The 18,508-nt window shown below is 41.0% G+C and overlaps 1 protein-coding gene across 1 annotated transcript in view; it reads right to left on the bottom strand.

Moving 5' to 3' along the window:
• Positions 1-1,998: 1,998 nt before the first annotated feature.
• Positions 1,999-18,508, bottom strand: part of LOC143340181 (cadherin-7-like) — a 100,059-nt gene continuing 83,549 nt past the window's right edge. Inside the window, exons 10-12 of the mRNA XM_076761839.1 lie at positions 16,529-16,646; positions 11,988-12,236; positions 1,999-2,658 (exon numbers count right to left, since the gene is read on the bottom strand). Coding sequence (XP_076617954.1) covers positions 2,144-2,658; positions 11,988-12,236; positions 16,529-16,646 — 882 coding nt within the window. The 3' untranslated portion in view covers positions 1,999-2,143. The remainder of the gene's footprint in view (positions 2,659-11,987; positions 12,237-16,528; positions 16,647-18,508) is intronic.

Genomic DNA, 18,508 nt, shown 5'->3' with positions numbered 1-18,508 from the left:
AAGGCTCATCCATACATTTATTAACCATATTCTTAAATTTGCATGTTTCTAGGCCAAATTAAGGCCTTCGAAACAACATTTAGTATGCTGTAGGAAGGTAACATTTACAGAAAATAGCAAGAAACAGAAAATGAGAAAAAAAAAAAATTGAATATTAAGGCCTGTGAAAGTGCAGGTGTCATCCTGCAGAGGGACCAAACTTACAGGGAATATAATTAAACTGTTTAATAAGTTTATAAAATTAAGAAACATAAAATATCAAGAACATTTTAGCGCATTTGGTTACTGGGTCAGATGAAGACTGTTACTTACACCGTGCATGCTATATGTCTCCCTGTCAGGCTTAGCATGAGATGAAGTATTTGAACACACCTTTAGTGGAACTTCCGGCTAACTTGCAGAAGACTCCTCAGATGGCAGACGGTGAGCCTGGCAGTCATCACACGAGTCTCCGCGGAGCGTCGGCGCTCTGTGTCGATCAGGCCTTTCAACTACAGAAGCCTCATCAAAAAAAAAAAAAAAAAAAAAGTCTTCTCCTCCTTTCTCCCCAGCCCCCTCTTTTGTTCCTTGAGCTCCCCAAATACAAAGAGTGAGGCACTGTTTTTTTCTTAAATCATTGATTATTATTGTTGCAGGTTGTGGTTTATTATTATGACCTCTGTTTATTTACTCACTTCTGTACGTTCAGGTGGACTGAAAGAAATCCCTTCAGTGTTTTAAGGAACTGAATGTCAATTTTATTTTCAGCAAAAGGATAAAAACATCATCTGCACAATTCTGCCTCTTCAAAATAAATAATAATACATATCGGTTGTACATGTCGACACCCAATCATCGTAACATAATTTGTTTAAGCTGGAAAAAACAAAATCGGCACAATGCGGCACATGATTATTATCATACAGTGTGTCCTTTCACCATCAATAAACAAACCATGAACATTATTGATTTCATTTCTGAATGTCAATATATGCTGGACTCTGCAAACTACAGAAGCAAAATTCATTTACTTACAAACTGCAACTTCACCCAGTTAAGGATTCATTTCAGAAAATCTTTTTTCTCGAGTCTGGGTGGCGTAAATCTCGCTATCAAACATAACAAGTACTGAACCTTCAGCGAAGCTTCCCCACGTAGCAGACATTCCCAGCCCCACCCCACCCCACCCCCCGCCCGCCTCGTACAAAAGCAGAACAACTGAATTTTATAGCTCAGAAATTATACATTGGACTTGGAAATACAAAGGCGGAAGAAAAAACAGACTCAGACAAACACTACATTGCAACATCTGCAAAATGTATTGTTAGGAGAATAAGAGAAATTATACGCTTTCCTGTTTCACCCAGTGGAGACATCAAACTGACAAGAGCATCATTCTTTTTATTATTTCCACAACTTATGTCTTCACGTCACCTCCTTAGCACATCAACTACTTGTTTATACTGTATGTGCACAGTTGCATTTTTCACATAGTGTTGAGACTTATGACAGAGGCCATGAATAATGTGGCTCTGTCATTTAAATGTTTATGAAAAACAGCTTCTCCTCACCCTGCTTCCCAAACCCCTCCAAAAAAAAGAAGAAGAAGAAAAAAAAAACCCCATAGAAATTGTTGTCAAATTTCATATGAACAGTCAAGTGACTACTGATTAGCCGCCAGGGACACAGCATTTCATGAGAAACCTTTATGTTTTTTTTTTTTAGCACAAAGATAGCAAAGGAATGCATCAAAGCAAGAGTGCTGGGCCCGTGCCCATCGCTGGAATGAAAGGACAGGTGCCTCCCTGTAAAAATGCTCCAACATGTATGCATTCTGCAGTCACTGGTTGGAGTGGAGCCCAAATTCAGAAACCTTTAATGTCTTTTGCACACAAGGTTTCCTCCTTAGTCGAGCCACTTTTGAAGTCTGTGTCAAAACTCACCATGGCGCGCTTTTGAAAATCCATACAAGGAGGTAAACAAACCGAAAACCTTTGAAGTCAAAGTGTTTTTCTTTCAATCTCTCTTGTGTTGTCTTTGAATCTTTTCCTCCAATGCACTAAGGCAGACAAAATCATTTTCTCTGACAATAAATTACTCTTTTTTTTTTCTTTTTTTTTATTTGTTTTAAAGTCCGGCAAATGTTAAGAGAGACATTTAGGGGCTATGAGAAGACGCTGGTGCCGTCGCTGTTGCCGTACAGGTCGGCCAGCTTTTTGAAGCGAGGTCCCCAGTTGCTGAGATAGTCATAGTTCTGATCTGAGTCTGTACTTAGTGACTCCAGAGAGCTTAGCGACTCCGCTACAGAGCCGCTGCCTTCAAAAGCATATGTCTGCAGAGAGTCATATGGGGGAGCTGACGGGTCCACATCAGCATCCTTAAGTCGCTCCCAAATGAACTCTCGAAACACCACGTTGTCCGGCAGGGATTTGTAGGACGGGCGGGTAGCTGATGGGTAATGAAAGAAGGTAGGAGTATCTGGTGTGACATCTCGCCGCACGTTGGGGTCTCTGATGACGTTAAGGTTGCGAAGGGTAACCATGTCGAAGGCCTCCGTGTCCTCCTCTCCGCCACCCTCGTCATCGTAACGGACAATGTTCTCTCTGATGTCCCTCTCCTCCTCAAGGATCAGGGGCTCCTTCCTCCTCCGACGCATTGTCACGATTAGCAGAACCATCACTGCAGCGAAAGGGAGAGATGTCTAAGTGAGTGCTGACTGACAATGTGCATATTCTCGGTGCCAGTCAGCTGAAAAGATGTGTGGCTTTTAGAGGAGCTGAATACACTATGACAGTGATTACCAACCAGAGCGAGTACCACAGGGGGTATTTCGGCAGCTTCCAGGGGGTACATGGAGGGACTGTAGAGTAGGCTAGCTCAACTAAATATGTGTGTGTGTGTGTGTGTGTGTGTGTGTGTGTGTGGACATAATTCTGTTTACACAGTCACTCTGTGAGGACTTGTCATCCTTATGGGGACAAAACAAAACAAAAGTTCCCCATAATGTAAATCATAAACTTTTCAGGTGAAGACTCGGGTTCAGGTTAAGGTGAAGGTTAGGTTTAGGTTAGGTAAAGGTTAGGGTTGGGTTTAGGTAAAGGTTAGGGTTGGGGTTGGGGTTGGGCAGAAAGTGGTTGTACCGTGTGTTTGGATGTGTGTTTCCAGCACATACAATCATAAACTCACAGTATTGTATTGCAAGCATTGGACCAACAGTTCAAATTGTTACCTACAAAGTACTGAATAAACAGTTGAAATAGCTAAAGGTAATGCATAAACAGCTGAAACTGTCTACTAAAATTAATGGATAAATAATACAAATACAACTGAATGGATGGTATCAGTAATGAAAAAACTGTAGCTATAGCTAAAAGTAATGAATAAACTGCTGAAATCATTAACTAAAAATGATAAATTAATGGTTGAAACATCAGCTCCAGCAAATGCAGACTTAAACACTCGAGCATTGACAGTTTAGTTGTATGCAAATATTAGGCTAACAATATCCACTTCTTTTATACCACTAACAGTGTTAAATAAGACCCTGTCTAAACTCAAATCAAATACACACATTTACAGGTGTCAGTGAAGGGGATTTAACAGGGCTAAGGAGGTACATCTGACAAAAAAGGTTGGGAACTGTGAATCCAATCAGAGTTTACAAAACTAAACCTGGAATGTAATATATTGTGCCCCTCTGTGATTTCCCCCCACCTGCATTTTGCTTCGAGACGTCAAGACTCCACCACACTGAAATCTGTGGCCCTCTGAGATCCTACCAGGAGCCCTCCTCCAACCCCTGCTCCCTCTCCCATACATTATTGCTGAAAATAACTCTACGCCCAAGCAAACTGGCAAATGTCTAATGATCCTCTATCCATCAATGTCAAGCTGGTGCCAGTGAAATATCGTTCCATGAGCCCATATTTCTTTTCCTTCTCGGCATCGAGCTACTGCAGGCAGCAGTGGAAGAGGCCCAGGAACCAAATTCAAACACCACTTCACACCCTCTAATAAGGGAGCAAATGGAAGAGATGGAAGGGAGAAAAGTGTCGCATGGAAAGGCTGCAGGAGAGGAATGGGTAGCCCTCTGTTGGATATTTGGTGACTGAGGGTACCCTACAACAGCAGCACTAGTGCAGTTTTTGTTGAATACTTGGAATGGTCCCTCCAGTCTAATAACCTCTACTAATATCCGTGACACTTTTTTTTAGTGCTTTAAGACAGAACGGCAAACATTTCTGTGGAAGATTGTTTCCTCTGATTTGAGGAACTCGAGTCATTCTAAATTCTATTCGATTCAGTAGGGCTTCTCCAAAGTGAATTACAAAGTGGCACATTGAAATAGAATATTCTCAGTGCTCTCCAGCAAAGCTCTTTAGGGCTTAATGCTTAGAAGGCAGCTACGATGCGTCACACACTGGAAGTGAGCCAACATCCAATCACGCCCTACTAGGATGAGCAGGTAGATGGCCGAGAATACAAATAGTCAGTGTCAGGTACCAAGGGTCCTGTAAGAAATGATTTCCAGTCCAGACAGTTGAGTAAATGTGCAACCATGATGCTGCAGGAGCCCCTCTCTTCATAACACATTTCTGATGATGTACACTGAATGGAAAACAGAGATCAATTTAGTGCTACAAAGGCTTTTGCTGTAATTGAATTGTTTAAATGATCTACCCTGCACAATCGATACTGAACAAGGTGAGTTTTCTGTGCTGCCCTTTTCTTACCAGCATGCATCATTGAATGCACTTTTCTCATTAAAGTATTTTTTTTCCACGTGCCGTGTGATTGTGGTGTACCTGCGACTGATTATTCACTCATTCTGTCACCCACACACTCGCTATGTTTCTGTTCTGCAGTGCACTTTCTAAGAGGGATGTCACCCTGCCACAAAAGGAAGATTTATGTTTGTAGTAGTGCCATTCTTTTGTTAAAAATAAAACATCCTTCCCAAATGCTTAAAGGTGCCCAAAACCTATTTTCACAATTAGCTTCTTTCTGAACACTACATGAATGCAAAAGTTTCAGAAGAAAGTCAAAATAGTGGTTTTGGTTATGAGAGATTTCTGAGCTCATCTTACTGGTTTGTAGTGGGAGTGATGTTCAATCCTTTCTCATTCCCAGGCTGTCAAACACTGACATTTTTTATCACGCCTCTCATACAGATGCACAACGTTGAGCACCTGTATGAAACGCCTACAAAAAGCCTTTCTGCCAGAAAGTCTTCTGTCAGAAAGCCTTGCTAACATGTTAACATTGTAAAACAGTTGAGTTTGGTTAGGTTTAGTCATCAAAACCACTTGGTTGAGGTCAGAATAAGATCATAGTTTGGGTTAAAAAAAGTATGTTTACGTATATGTATACTTAATATGTATATATAAATTCACTTATGTACGTAAGGTGAAATAAGTCAACAGTGACTTCTGCTTTCAAACGGGACACAAACCTCAGTGTCCTGGGGTAAAGTCTTACGTTTCATCCATCCATCCATCCACTTCGACCTCCTCAATACACATTCTTTGTTGCTCATATGCTACGTCACCTCGTTCTGAGTTTCTTATATTGCTGGTTTGTGACATCACATATTTCCCTCCACCAATCAGGACTTAGTTGTCTGGTAGTTGCTTAGGTTGTCAGGCCAACGTCAGTAAAATCACTTTTCCATTGTTAAATTCATAACAAACAGTACATATGTTTGTTTTCAAACTTTAATTGACTGAACTTTGATTGTCACCAATTTAGCCATGACTATTCAGTGTCATTAAGAAATGGGTCAGTTTACCGGGGCTTAAAATCAGACAGTGGTTGCTAATAGGATGTCCCACGATACGTTGTTGTATCCCTCAGCTACACTAAATAGCTAACGGATGTCCTCAATTAGACAGCAAAGTATTCTGAATTGAACTATCAATACTTGAAACTGTCAACTGATTGTGTAGAGTACAATGTCCAATCGATTGTTCCTTTAAAACTCTTTATCTGGCTGGACAGAGCGTGCTGCCACAGTTTAGGTTCTGATTAAAAGCTTGATTTGATGGGACCAGCTGTTCAGTATCTGCTGCACATATAAAAACAGCATGTGATATTTTTCATGGCCAACTCGTACACAAAGCCAGACAGAATATTTTTACATACAGAGCAAAGCATCAATATAAATTATGGAACTTAGGAAGACTCAAATCCTGTTTCCCATTCATGTTGTTTTATGCTAAATGTAACGCACTCTTTTTAGTAAACACCTTATCGTTTCTCTAAAACTGTAATGTCTTTGATGAACTCAGGGTTATATGCATAAATTTATCTAATCATCTGACCATTAGTCCATAAGATCATAGTAGAAGTTGTGTGTTATGTTGTTTCAGTCATCATAGACTTTGTTTACATTTCCAGAATAAAGTATGATTTATTCATTTCTGTGAATGAAGACCAACAGTCCTCCAGGGCTCCACGCTCGCTAACCTCAACCCATTTTTGGCTGATCAAATCAAGTCTGAAGGATCAGATTTTAATTTCTCTCCTAAATATACATTGCCCACATACTCTATTGCTCTTAGAAAATAAATAATAAACAAATAATTGGATTTTGTTTATTTTTTAATCAGTTTTGACCATATGTTACGCTTGATCTGAAATGCAATTAAAATCTCAGTTTCCACATTTTGAACACGCTTACAGTTTTCAGATCTTTCCACATCTCCCCCTCTTTCTAAAACACTCTGTAACTACTGGGGCTGTAAAAAAATCATTATTGTTATTGTTTAATCTTATTATTATTTTCTTAATTAACTGATTAATTGTTAGGTCTATAAAATGTAAGGAAATAGTGAAGAGTGACCAAGGTGGTCTTCAAATTGCTTGTTGCATGTCTGACGAGCAGCCCAAAACTTGAAGATTTTCAGTTTACAATGCTATAAAACCAAGAAAAGAAGCTAATTTTCACATTTAAGATGGTGGAACAAAGGAATTTTTGGCTTTTTTGCATTATAAATAACTTAAACTAGTATGACTCAGCTGAAGCGATACCATAGCATCACTATATGAAGCAACCCGAGAGTCTTTTGCCCTAGTTTACAATGAAATGCTCATGAAGGTTGTATCACAGCTTAAGCCCTCCACTTGCTCTCTTGACCCCTTCCCAACCTCCTTTTTAAAAGTTTTTAACTGTTTATCAGATGAGATTCAAGCTTTGAATACTGCCCCTTGGCTTTGTCATCAGCAGACATGGCATCAATTGTCCCAGTTACGCTGACGATACTCAACTCTATACATCTATCCTAGCTCAACTAGGATAACACAGATGTACTTGTCACTGCAGCAGAGGCACATAGAGACAAACTGAGCTCTGAATTGGCACTAAAAACCCTGGTGTCTTCACAGACTCTAATTTAAGTTTCACCGCCCACATTTGGAAAGTGTCCAAATCTGCCTTTAATTACTTGAAAAATATTGCCCGATCAACCTCAGCTGAAACGAGATCCAGCTGCTCGTGTGCTGACCAGGACTAGAAAAAGACCACACATCACACCTGTTTTAAAATCGCCCAACTGGTTACCTGTTTCTGATGCCTACCAGTTGTTTTAGCTCTGGTGACCACATTTTTGGAAGTGCAATAATAAAAACACTTTGGCTTGAAATTTGTAACTAAAAGAACAGAGAAGAACAAACGTGGAAGAGAGAAAAAAAGTCCAGACTGTCTCCTGTACAGAGGACAAGGCAACATTTTGAACCACAACTTGACAAAGGGCGTAGAGACACACAAAACCTCCACTAAAACTTCTACATTTTATTCTTTATCACTGCTGTTGTGTGTTTGCTGTGATTCAAGCCGCTTTTATGGTTTCTTTGTTACTGCTGATGTTTTCTGTCAGACTGTTTACTGTGTATCTGTCCACATTATGCGTGCTTCTTTATTGACTTCACATTTCTGTTTTTATTTTGTTCCATGTATCCTTCTGCAAGCTGTTCGCACTTTTTATCCCAATTCCCCCACAAGAGGTCTTTTTAGCTTTTGCCAGGCTGTCATTAATCTGCTCTTAATTGACTTGCTTAGTTAAAAAAGGGCTGATTTGCCTTTTCTCCCTCTTTTTATTTTTAGCATGTCAACCAGTGCTGCAATGATGGCAAATACTCTTCAGATTTTAAACACACAAACCTGATGCAACCATTGGCAGGTTACAATGCGCACGGTCGAGCCTAAAGATTAGAAAAAGAAGAATTGTTCGCTGTCTGAACACAGACAAATAAATAGAGACGCAGACAGGGAGCTAACACCGGAGACAGACAGTAAAATGAGAACCAGATGCATAGACGTGAAGATTTATAGAATGAGTCTGATAAGACAGAAATAACTGTCTGGAGAATCAGAGGGCTACGTAATGTCCTAATTGGCCCTCTGGAGGATTGAGCAATACCTGACCTGTACAGGGAAAAAAGGCTCTGGATCTTAACAAGATAATGATCGTCTCACTAGTTTGGATGTTCCGTCCAAAAGTGACTGTATCATTAAAAAAAAAGGTTTTAAATGACATTTACAAAAAACACAGTTGTGCCCAGGCATTTTTAGGTATATTACTGTGAGGAGTGGAGGACAAGCTCAGTAATTAAATCTAAAAATATCAACCTATGATTAATGACCACTTAGCTTATGAGTACGTAGAGCCAAAGCGAATGCGCACACAGCTCTGCGTGGTTTAAAGGCAGGCAGGTGGAAACTGCACTCTTTGTATCAACTGTAGTGACTGAAGTTCTCAGACACAACTGATGGATCCGAGACAAGTAGAGTGGCACTCTGAAGAGCTCTCCACGCGCACCACGCATTGTGGTTATTAGACTCAGTCATGACGACAGATGACTAGAATCAGTGTGCTGCTGGCAGGAGTGTGTGTTCCTCTCACCTGATGAGAAAGCGAGAGATTGATGCAGGGAGGAAGGGGAAGAAAAAAAGCAGCAGATTTAAGACTGACAGCTCCCGAGGATGACAGCAGCGAGACGCCGGCGCGGGTCTTATTCTGGTTCGTGCCTCACCCTAAACAATACAATCGCGCGCAATCACAGCCTCAATTGCTACCTAGGAGATTGAAAGAGGTCTTGATGGAAGACCATCAAGGAAGATCAGAATAAAGGATCGGGCCGAGCGGTCGCGCATGGGCTGTTAATAGATGGTAAGAAGGAGGGGCTGTGCGAGGGGGAGAGAATATGCACGAAGAGGAAACAGAAAAGAAGGAAAGAGGCTGATCCAATTGAGCAAAACAGACTGATGGGGACAGCTGAGGACACACACACACTCACACAAACACAGGGACAAGGCAACTTGGAGGTATATTAAACTGGAGGCCATTAGTTCTAAGCCTGTGGCCTGAGGCCATGCTGCACAGAATAGAGCCAGCTTTCATTAGCAATGCCGGGTTCAGGGTTGTAACGTATTTCCCCCTGTTGCTCTTTTGAAGTTTTCATTCATCACTAAAACGTATTCTGTTGCAATAAAAAGAAGGCAAACTTCAAGGGGAGTGGAATAAAAAGCAAAGTTTGACCCCATCAAAGGACTCGTTTCAGTTATTGTAAATGCTGTTTAGATCCTTTCAATGAAGCTCACCAAAGCATTAAACTGTGACTCTGCCCTGATGTGGTAACGCTTTGTCTGTGGGTTTTATGAGTAATAATGCAGCCCGGAGGTGATGGCTCAGTGCTGCCATATCTTAAGGTTATGTTAATGAATTCTCATTTACAAGTGTCTTCACTAACATCTTAACATATGGCATTAACACTAGAAAACAGAAGCGGGGGAGTGGATGTCCTTGAAAGGCAGTATTCTATACAGCCGTTATCCTCTGACCTTCATGAAATATTAGAATTAAGCTTATAAAACACACTGAAACGTATCTCGGGGAAGCCATCGTGAGAGCTCCTGCAGATGAGAAAATGATCTAAAATCTGAAATCTCATCACTGACTCAGGCTGCCTTCGGGCGCTGCTTTCTCTCAATGAAAATGCTCGTCATTACATTTTATTTTTTAGCTTAGTGCGCTCAAAGGCAGGAGGAGCACTGTCACATTTCTGACACACAACCATGACTGCCAACAGAAGGTTTTAAATAGCTTCCCGAGACTTCAACATAAAGTGTGAATACTTTGAGGAGCATCTTGTATTTATTTGTGTCCAGTTAAGTTAAAATGTACGTATTAATTCAAGGTAACAGCCACAGGTGATCGCATATTCCATCAGCGAACAAACCTCAGAATTAATTTTATCGTCTGAATGCTCCATAAACTCTACAAGTACTCCAAAATTCCCCCCTAAAAACAGTATAGCGACTCTAGGTAATTGATCCTGTTGGCAGGATTTCAGTAACACTATTTTACTTGTAAACATCCAGGCTGCTATTCAGAGCTGGCAGAGCAGAGGTCACATGTATTTACCAAAGTGGAAATATGAGGGGAAGATAACTCCCCTCAGGTTTGACATTTGCAAGACCTCAAGATGCAACTCTGTTTTAGCAAAGCTTCTCTCACACATTCAACTGCCTGAAGAATACATAACAGCGAAGATGAGTCTGAGTGGGTTGTAAATACTGAGGTAAGCAGTGTTTTGTAGTGCAGCACTGTACGTCTGCATTACCTCCACTTAAATGTGAACTTAAATCTGAACTGCAAAGGTTGTTAGCTTAAATATATTCCTGCCGCATCTTGACAAACAAATGGAGCCTGTGAGGAAGTTCAGGCTCATAACCTGAACATGAGGCGATGCTGGAGTCTATTTAAGCTGTCCATGCCCTGGCCGGTCTGTGCTAAGGGACTTTTTGGATCTTTTCCTTATGCTTAAAGGAAAGCAGTGGGAAGGTCCTTTGAAATGTCCTCATCTCAGATTTGTGCACTCTCTGGAACAGCTGTCAGGAAGAAACATCTGCAACACACCTGGCCAGGCGACTGTCGGACAGATCTTGTACATATCAGGCTAAAACACTGTCTTATTTCATTTGTATTTTTTTTTATTTTAATTTAATAAAACAAAAAATAGAGAGTGGCTGGAATAACTCTGAGATGTCTTTATCATTTTAAGATTTTGGAAGGGAGGGTTCTTTTCATTTTAAGTCAAAAGCAGGGCCAGAGAAACTATTAGTGATGCTTTTTATCAAATGAAATACCAGATTCAGTCTCCTCTCCCCACCCCAGTAATTTTCATGCAGTCCCTAATGTAATGCTCATTTGCTTACTATCTGTAACTCGGCGGCTGGTCCTTCATAAGCTCACATGCAAACAGTCCAACGATGGGAGCTCAAGACAGCTTTGTGGAGTCACAGCAATGTTTGTGCAGCGCTTCCTGCTGCTGCTCTCTGGCATTCAGTGATTGGGTGTTGCTTCATCATCTGTCATATTAGCCATTACGTCTAATTGACTTGGCCACAAACACACATTTCAATGCAAATGCATAGTTTTCCCGCTCTGTTGTTAGAAAGTTAGCACAGCAGCTATCTCTCCAAACGTGTCTGCATCAACTGTCGATGTGACCTATTTGGGTGGGGGGTCTGCTTTTGATTTTGCTTGGTGCTAATTTCTGATTATGTGCTGCTACCATCTAACCATGCGCTCTAAGGTCATTTTCTTTTAGTTGTTAATTAACTGCCAAGATCTGAGGACATGGCACGTTTGTCAGAATAAGCCAGTGAGCAGTGGTGGAACATAATTAAGTGCAGTTCTGAGACACTTGAACTTGACTTGAGTATTATTGTATAACTTTAATAAATAGTACACTTTATACTCCACTACATGTGTTTCACTGCTTTCTACTATTTAAAATCAACTTAATATCAATCACTTTTACTTGTAATCGAGTATTTTTACATTGCAGTATTTAGGATCTAAACACTTCTTCCAGCGCTGCCAGGAGGCAAGCAACACCACGATGAGCTGTGAACAACCCCCCTGTTCAAATGCCTTCACACCAACCTCTTCCACAAGTTGTTAGACGGACTTTTGTTTCTGACTCTGAGGTCATACAGATCTTACCCAGAAGTGTGATGATGCAGCCTAAAATAGCCAGGAGGGCGCCGGTGCTGAGGCCGGTCGCGGTGTAGGCCACAGCTCCACAAGACAAGGCCGCGCCGTCAGAGTCACAGTCGCACACCCGCACCGAGAGTGTGTTTGTGCTGCTGAGGGCAGGACTTCCACTGTCCACTATCAGCACAGGCAGCCGGTACACAGGTTGCTCCCGTCTCCTGAAACCACCTCGCTTCGTCAGTACGGACGCTGTGTTGTCTGCGAAACAGAATCGAAACGTACATTAGGTCAGATTTGTGAGAAAAAGCCTGTAACGTTGCATTTAGTGCGCAAGTTTATTGGCTTTAAGTGAAGAGCGATCTGCATGTATACGACTAGCAAGGGGCTGAACTTCTATTCTGTAATAATTGCTGTGCTTTGGTTGTGCAGTTTGAAATGATTTTACAGTATTAAAATCAGCAATGCCAACAGATGGTGTCATTAACACAATTCATTATATGACACACTGTGGCGTCGCTCCCTGATCTTGACCACCTGTTGGCTAATAACAGCTTTGGTTTGATGGTAAAATCATATATGAATCTCAGCTTATGAGAGAGAGAGAGAGAGAAAGGCAGCCAGAGGAGAACAATATGCCATTACACCAGCTAAAAAAGCCATTTCATGACAACTTTTTCAATAGACTGAAATGTGCTTTCAAATTGAACAGTCACAATTGAAATGTAGATTTCGCCTTGATGGACAACTCCTTTGTTTTTCTGGGTGATATTAAGATTTCTCATTGCTTTGCTCTCAGAGTTTTAGAACAAGGTGAAAATAATATGGAGATGGGTTCTCTTGTGAATGCCACATTAGTGAAATCAACAAAATGTTCTCTCGGGTGAAGAAAAACACACAGTTGGCTGGTAACATCTGTGACGGGTAGAAAATTAAACCCGAATTGTTAAATAAATATGCTCTAGTACCAAATTTGAATTTTGAATGTGATTGCCAAATAATTAATTCCAAAGCCATGAGATGCTACATCGGCCTCCACTCTTTTGGTTTGAGGCTTTCCACAAGATAGAGGAAACTGGATGCAGGGATTTGCTCTCATTTAGCCACAAGACCATTAATGAGGTCAGGCACTGATGTTGGGCGGTAAGTTCTAGCTCGAAGTCTGTGTTCTGGTTCATCCCAAATGTATTGGATGGGGGGATTGGCTCTGACCTGATCCCTGACCTGATTCCTGACCTTCCACAGCAACCTGGGAAAACCATTATTTTAACGAGCTGGGTTTGTGCTTGCAGCCATTGTCATGTTAAAACAGGAAAAGGCCTTTCCCATACAAGCCCAGGAATTGCGTTCCAGTTGGACAACACAGCAAAGCGGAAAGTAAGGGCATGAAGGTTGACATGGTGGATGAATGTGTGCTGTGTTCAACTTTTTTATGTGGGAGACCAGAGTTTGGGCCCCATTACTGCCCTGCAATTACCCCTATTCCCTAAAACTGGCCCCTAACCTGTCGAAGGTCAATCCAAACAAACACAGGGCAGTATTTACCCAGAGGAACCACTGACTGCTGCTAACTATACTCTTTGCTGTAGCTATCTTTGGCTTTAGCTACTAGCTGCCATTAGCAATTTAATTCAGTTAGCAGTGCAGCTAGTTGTCCTATCAGCTGACTGGAATTTGCCCTGACTAGGAGCTCAGAGCACCGGGGGATTGGTGGTGTTCACAATCGACGATCTATACATTTCTCTCCTTGAAATATGAAGCTAGAGCAAGCATAGGTTTAGATTAGCATAAAGACTGGAAACACAGAAACAGCAGGAAATTCACCAGCAGCACTGAGGCTCTTTAATTATCCTGTTACATCTTGTTTAAGCCATACACAAACAGAAATGTAAGTAACAATATATGTAAAAAGTTATCTATTTGCATATAGCCATTTGTTTGCCACAACCACAAACCAAAGCACAGTAGTTTGGACCAATCAGCGTCTTATCAACAATGGTGGCTCCTAAAGAGGTGAGCCCAGATGCTGCTACAGCGTCAGTTATATCAGAACTTGAGAGCATTTCTTCATTGAAAGACATATCAAATAAAGGTATTTCTGGAGAACCAAGCTATCCTGAAAATAACTATACTGTATGTGGCATGCCTAAGTTTAGACATTTTGTATACGCCATGCTCCTGTAAACTGAGAGTACAAGAAAGGACGTAACAACAACATCATTTTGAGGCATGCTTCTGGTGACCTGACCAATGTAAGTCCAGTATTCACTCTCCTTTTAGCTCTGGTTCATCAACTCCTGGGGGAAATATCTGGCTCTTTAGCTGCTAAATGCTCCACTTTGTTCAGCAGCTTTGTCCGTCTGTCTCCCTAAACTTAATCATATTGTTGTTCCCATGCACCAATATTGCAGGGAAATCATTGTGAGAATGTTGGAATGAAATGATATGAATGAGTTTTTGCAGAACTGCCCAGTATTTACTTTCATGTCTGATAATAGTGTTGATGTACATACTCAACATATTAAAACCAAGCTAAACTGTGTGTTCCCAGGGAACCTTTTCTCAACAAAGCTATCAAAAACCGTCTTCCAGCCAAGTTGCTTGTAATCTGCTGAGAGGTTAGCCGAAACATCATTTACCACTCACGGGTCTGCACTCACATGGATTACAGTGGCACAACCTGGCTGCTGCTGCTGCTGCTACCTCTGAAATGTAACATGGCAGCCTTGAACAAAACACTCAACACAGGGAATTACCTCAGAGAGTGTGTCAGCCCTGCACATGTTTTAAAACGCAGCGGGGGTTCATGTAAGCAACCGATGATGTGCTCAGGCACAATTCTCATGTCTTTAAAGCTATATGCAAATGAACGCTTAAGTTTTCCTGTAGGAGAAGCTAATTTTGTTCATTCGCCCACTGGTTTGCGTGTAGGTGGTGAGCAAATCATCGGGGTACAAAGGTAGTTTTCAGCCTGTGTGTTAAGGTTAAAGTTATTCTGTGATATAGTATGTAGAGACCTTGCACAAAGCAGAACAGGGCTGGATTGTAGCACAAATTGAGTTATCTCAGTTGTGCTCCAGTTGCAGCAGAGAGGTTTGTTTTTGCATTCAGTTTTGATGAACAATTACAAAGCAACAGTAGTGAGGGCATTGTCATAGCAGAATTATGGTTTCATTTGGCACAGCTGGGCACGCCGGGAGGCACCAGTTACTCTGTGCTTCTTCTCCTGAGTCAGATTGCACAGTAGATTGTGTCCAGATAGAGGGCAGATATAGAGAGCTGAAGTGAGCAATGGCCAAAGTGTCAATTGCATTGCTGCAAGGCCCAATTCAAAAGCAGCAAATAGACCGTACCTAACTTGACCAACACCTTCAACAGACTCCGAAGGCCACTGGCAATTTTCTCAAGGGAGTTTTTGATTTAGCAGCTGTATGCAACAGGGCTGATCTGACACTTGGAGCTTTGACAAGGACGCAGACATTTAACTTTAAATTGGCGACTGACTTCAGGGTTTCTGCAGAGTTCACCAAGTTTAATTTAGGACTTTTTAAGACCACAAAGAATGCAGTTAGGTAACCTTCATGAAGCTGTCAAAAGTTTGAAAGCATACTGGAAAACCAGTAGGGACAATAAGGCCCAGAGTTATCTGTCAGATTTATGTTGGTGTTTGTATTATTTTATCCTAATGATATTATGATTAAAGCATAAGTTCACCGCTTTTCAAGACAACAGAAGCAACAGTCAAGTACTCACACCGACACCAAAACAGATTTTTCTCGCTGTCATCATTCCTCCCTTTCATACTGGCCATTAAAAGATCCCCTGCTAATGAGGTGAGTCGGTGTAAGTGATAGGGGACCAAATCCACAGTCCTCGTTCAAAAACGTGTTAAGAAGTTTATCTGAAATTAATATGAAGCTTCAGCCGTCTGAGGTAGATAAATCCACTGAATACAGTCAGAAATAACTTCTCATCTTTTTAATGACCAGTAAGACCAGGAGCCATGATTAAAGCAAGAAAAACCTGTTTCAGAGTGTTGTTTTATGACCTTTCCTTTAATGTTATTAATGCGACCTGGACAAGCGGCAGAAAATGGATGGATGGATTAACCAGTGAAGAATGAGGATTTCTTCTCGTTACGACACAGTGAACTTTTTAGCTACCGTAGCTGACAGTGTGTGTAGACAGTGGCTGTTACAGGTCTCATGGCACCGATTGATACTCCACCTTCACTTTAGGTGTATAACGTCTCCTGACAGCCCGAAATCAGACATAAAACACTTCATGAGTAACAAAACTGCCAGCAGGGCAGAGAAAACATTTAAGGCTTTTTAAAATTTAATTTCAAACTTGTTAATACCTTCTAAAGCCTTTTCTGAGGAAACAGAATTCAGTACTTTTTAAGAGTTCTCAAAACCTGCAGATACCCTGGAGTTGCAGATTTCTACCAGATAGAAAGTTAAATTAAATTTAACCACAGATAATCAGACAACATCAGTAAAACCAGATAGCCTGAAGGCAACGTCGAGGAATTACAAAGGCGGCGGTCACACCTTTGTTATCTCGCAGAGTGAAGTTGAGGTTGCCGGCAACAGGTGCATCCAGGGAGAAATAAAAGCGGTGGCCGCTCAGGGGTTCGTCCTTATCCACGGCGCTGATGGTCTGGATCACCTGAGGACAACGGGAACACCAACCAGACAAACGACATGAGTTACCTTGCTGATTTCATCGGCTGATTAGGTGTTAACTCGAGCTGTAAATTGTTTAATGTGTACGTGCAGTAAGAGCTTTGTTATCAGTTTAAGGAGAGCATTGTTGTCAGGCCTTTGTATATTCATCACTTTTCCCCATGTCATAAATTCATAGACGCATAAATCCTTCTTAAAAAGCCAAGCAACAGTGTGAGTGAGCTGGAGATTGGAGACAACTTGATCCTGATAGATGGAAAAGATTTGTTTTATAATGTTTGGCTGTGGTTTTGTGTCATTTATCTCTTGATGTACAGTAAGTGCTTATTTGGCAAGAGCTTGGCACCCTCTTAGAGATGATGTTTTTTCATTCGGGAAGTCTTTTCTCTGGAGCAAATCTGTGTCCACTCCCACCAAGACCATAACACTCAGTGGAAAAAATAATAATAATGGATTTTTTTTTTCTTACATTTCATAGCTCTTTTGGGCACTAACAACAAAAATCTAGTTTTATTTTCCCACTGACCACACAGTTTTGAAATTGTGAGCCTCCAGCAAACAGCTGAGATATCATTTCATGGCAAACATGCAGAGACAGCAGTGATGTCCGACCACAGTAAAAGCAGATTTTTAGCAAACTGCATTCATTATTTTCCATTTTTGTGAAATTAAAGACATTTTATAGTTGCACATCTCTTTTTTTTGACAAGAGCTATATGTAACCCCCAAGAAATAAAGACAGATTAATGGTGGGCCAATAGCACAGCAGTTTTGTACTTTTCTATAAGACATGCTGGCTTGTTTACTGCTAAGTATTTCCTATACACTTCAATTTGGACACACAATTAAGGCAGCAGCTGCACCAGCTCCAGGGGAACACAGTTATGTACATTTCTACAACTGTTATCATGCCTAACATTGACTTTATTGAGCCATTACTACCAATATTATGAGTATGACTCTGGATTTACCGTATTGGTGTATTTTCATTGAAAAAGTTGAGTTCTACAAATACACGGTGAAAAACATTTGATTTGTAAGACATGACAACAGTTCAGAATGAGCCATGGCAGTTTCCAGTTTTGTAAGAAACTGTTAGCAATGCTACCTTCACCAATAATGCACATTTCTACCATCAGGCAGAGCATGTTTTCGATTATTACAGTCATCAGACTGTCTGGGGGACATTCATGTCAGTCCTGTTCAGTCAGTCCTCTAAAACTAAACTACAGTAAATAAATAAAATCCTGAAAATCCAAGTCCCCTGAAGAGCACTGGCTCTGAAAACTGCTTCATACGTCAACCAAGTGCCGCAGAAGGTTCAGTCAGAGTTCAGTACAAACAGCTCAAAAGACCATTAAAGGGTTAATGAATATTGCACACATTGTTCTCACTTTAATATCTAAAGCGCAGGCAGATGTGCCTCCCTGCATTAACCACCACGTAATCAGGCCAGTCCACCGACTGTCACGCCGATGCTGTTCAAACTAAATGTATATGTTATGCAAGCGGGCCTTCCTACTTCATTATTACAAGTATTAAAATGAGTCATGTTAAGACCTGCTCTTGCTTGAGGCGATGCAAGACAAGCATTCACATCTGGGAGTTAAACAAGCGAATTCTATTTGTTTCGTTTTGCCTCCGAACTCGAGACTTAACAGAATCTCACTCCCCTTTATTATATAGCAGTGCTGACAACTATAAATAATGCAGGAAATCAAATTAGCAAATAAACCAATTTATTTACACCCACCAGCATGAGCTGCAATGATTTTTTTATTCATACAAACGTGGTATCTGAAAATCACGTTATCTCTTAGCAGCGAAAAAACACTGAGCTTTAAT

This window comes from Chaetodon auriga, chromosome 21, assembly GCF_051107435.1.
Source record: "Chaetodon auriga isolate fChaAug3 chromosome 21, fChaAug3.hap1, whole genome shotgun sequence".
NCBI classification, from domain to species: domain Eukaryota; kingdom Metazoa; phylum Chordata; class Actinopteri; order Chaetodontiformes; family Chaetodontidae; genus Chaetodon; species Chaetodon auriga.
The sequence above is the reverse complement of the archived record's forward strand: the minus strand, read 5'-3'. Positions and strand labels throughout refer to the sequence as shown.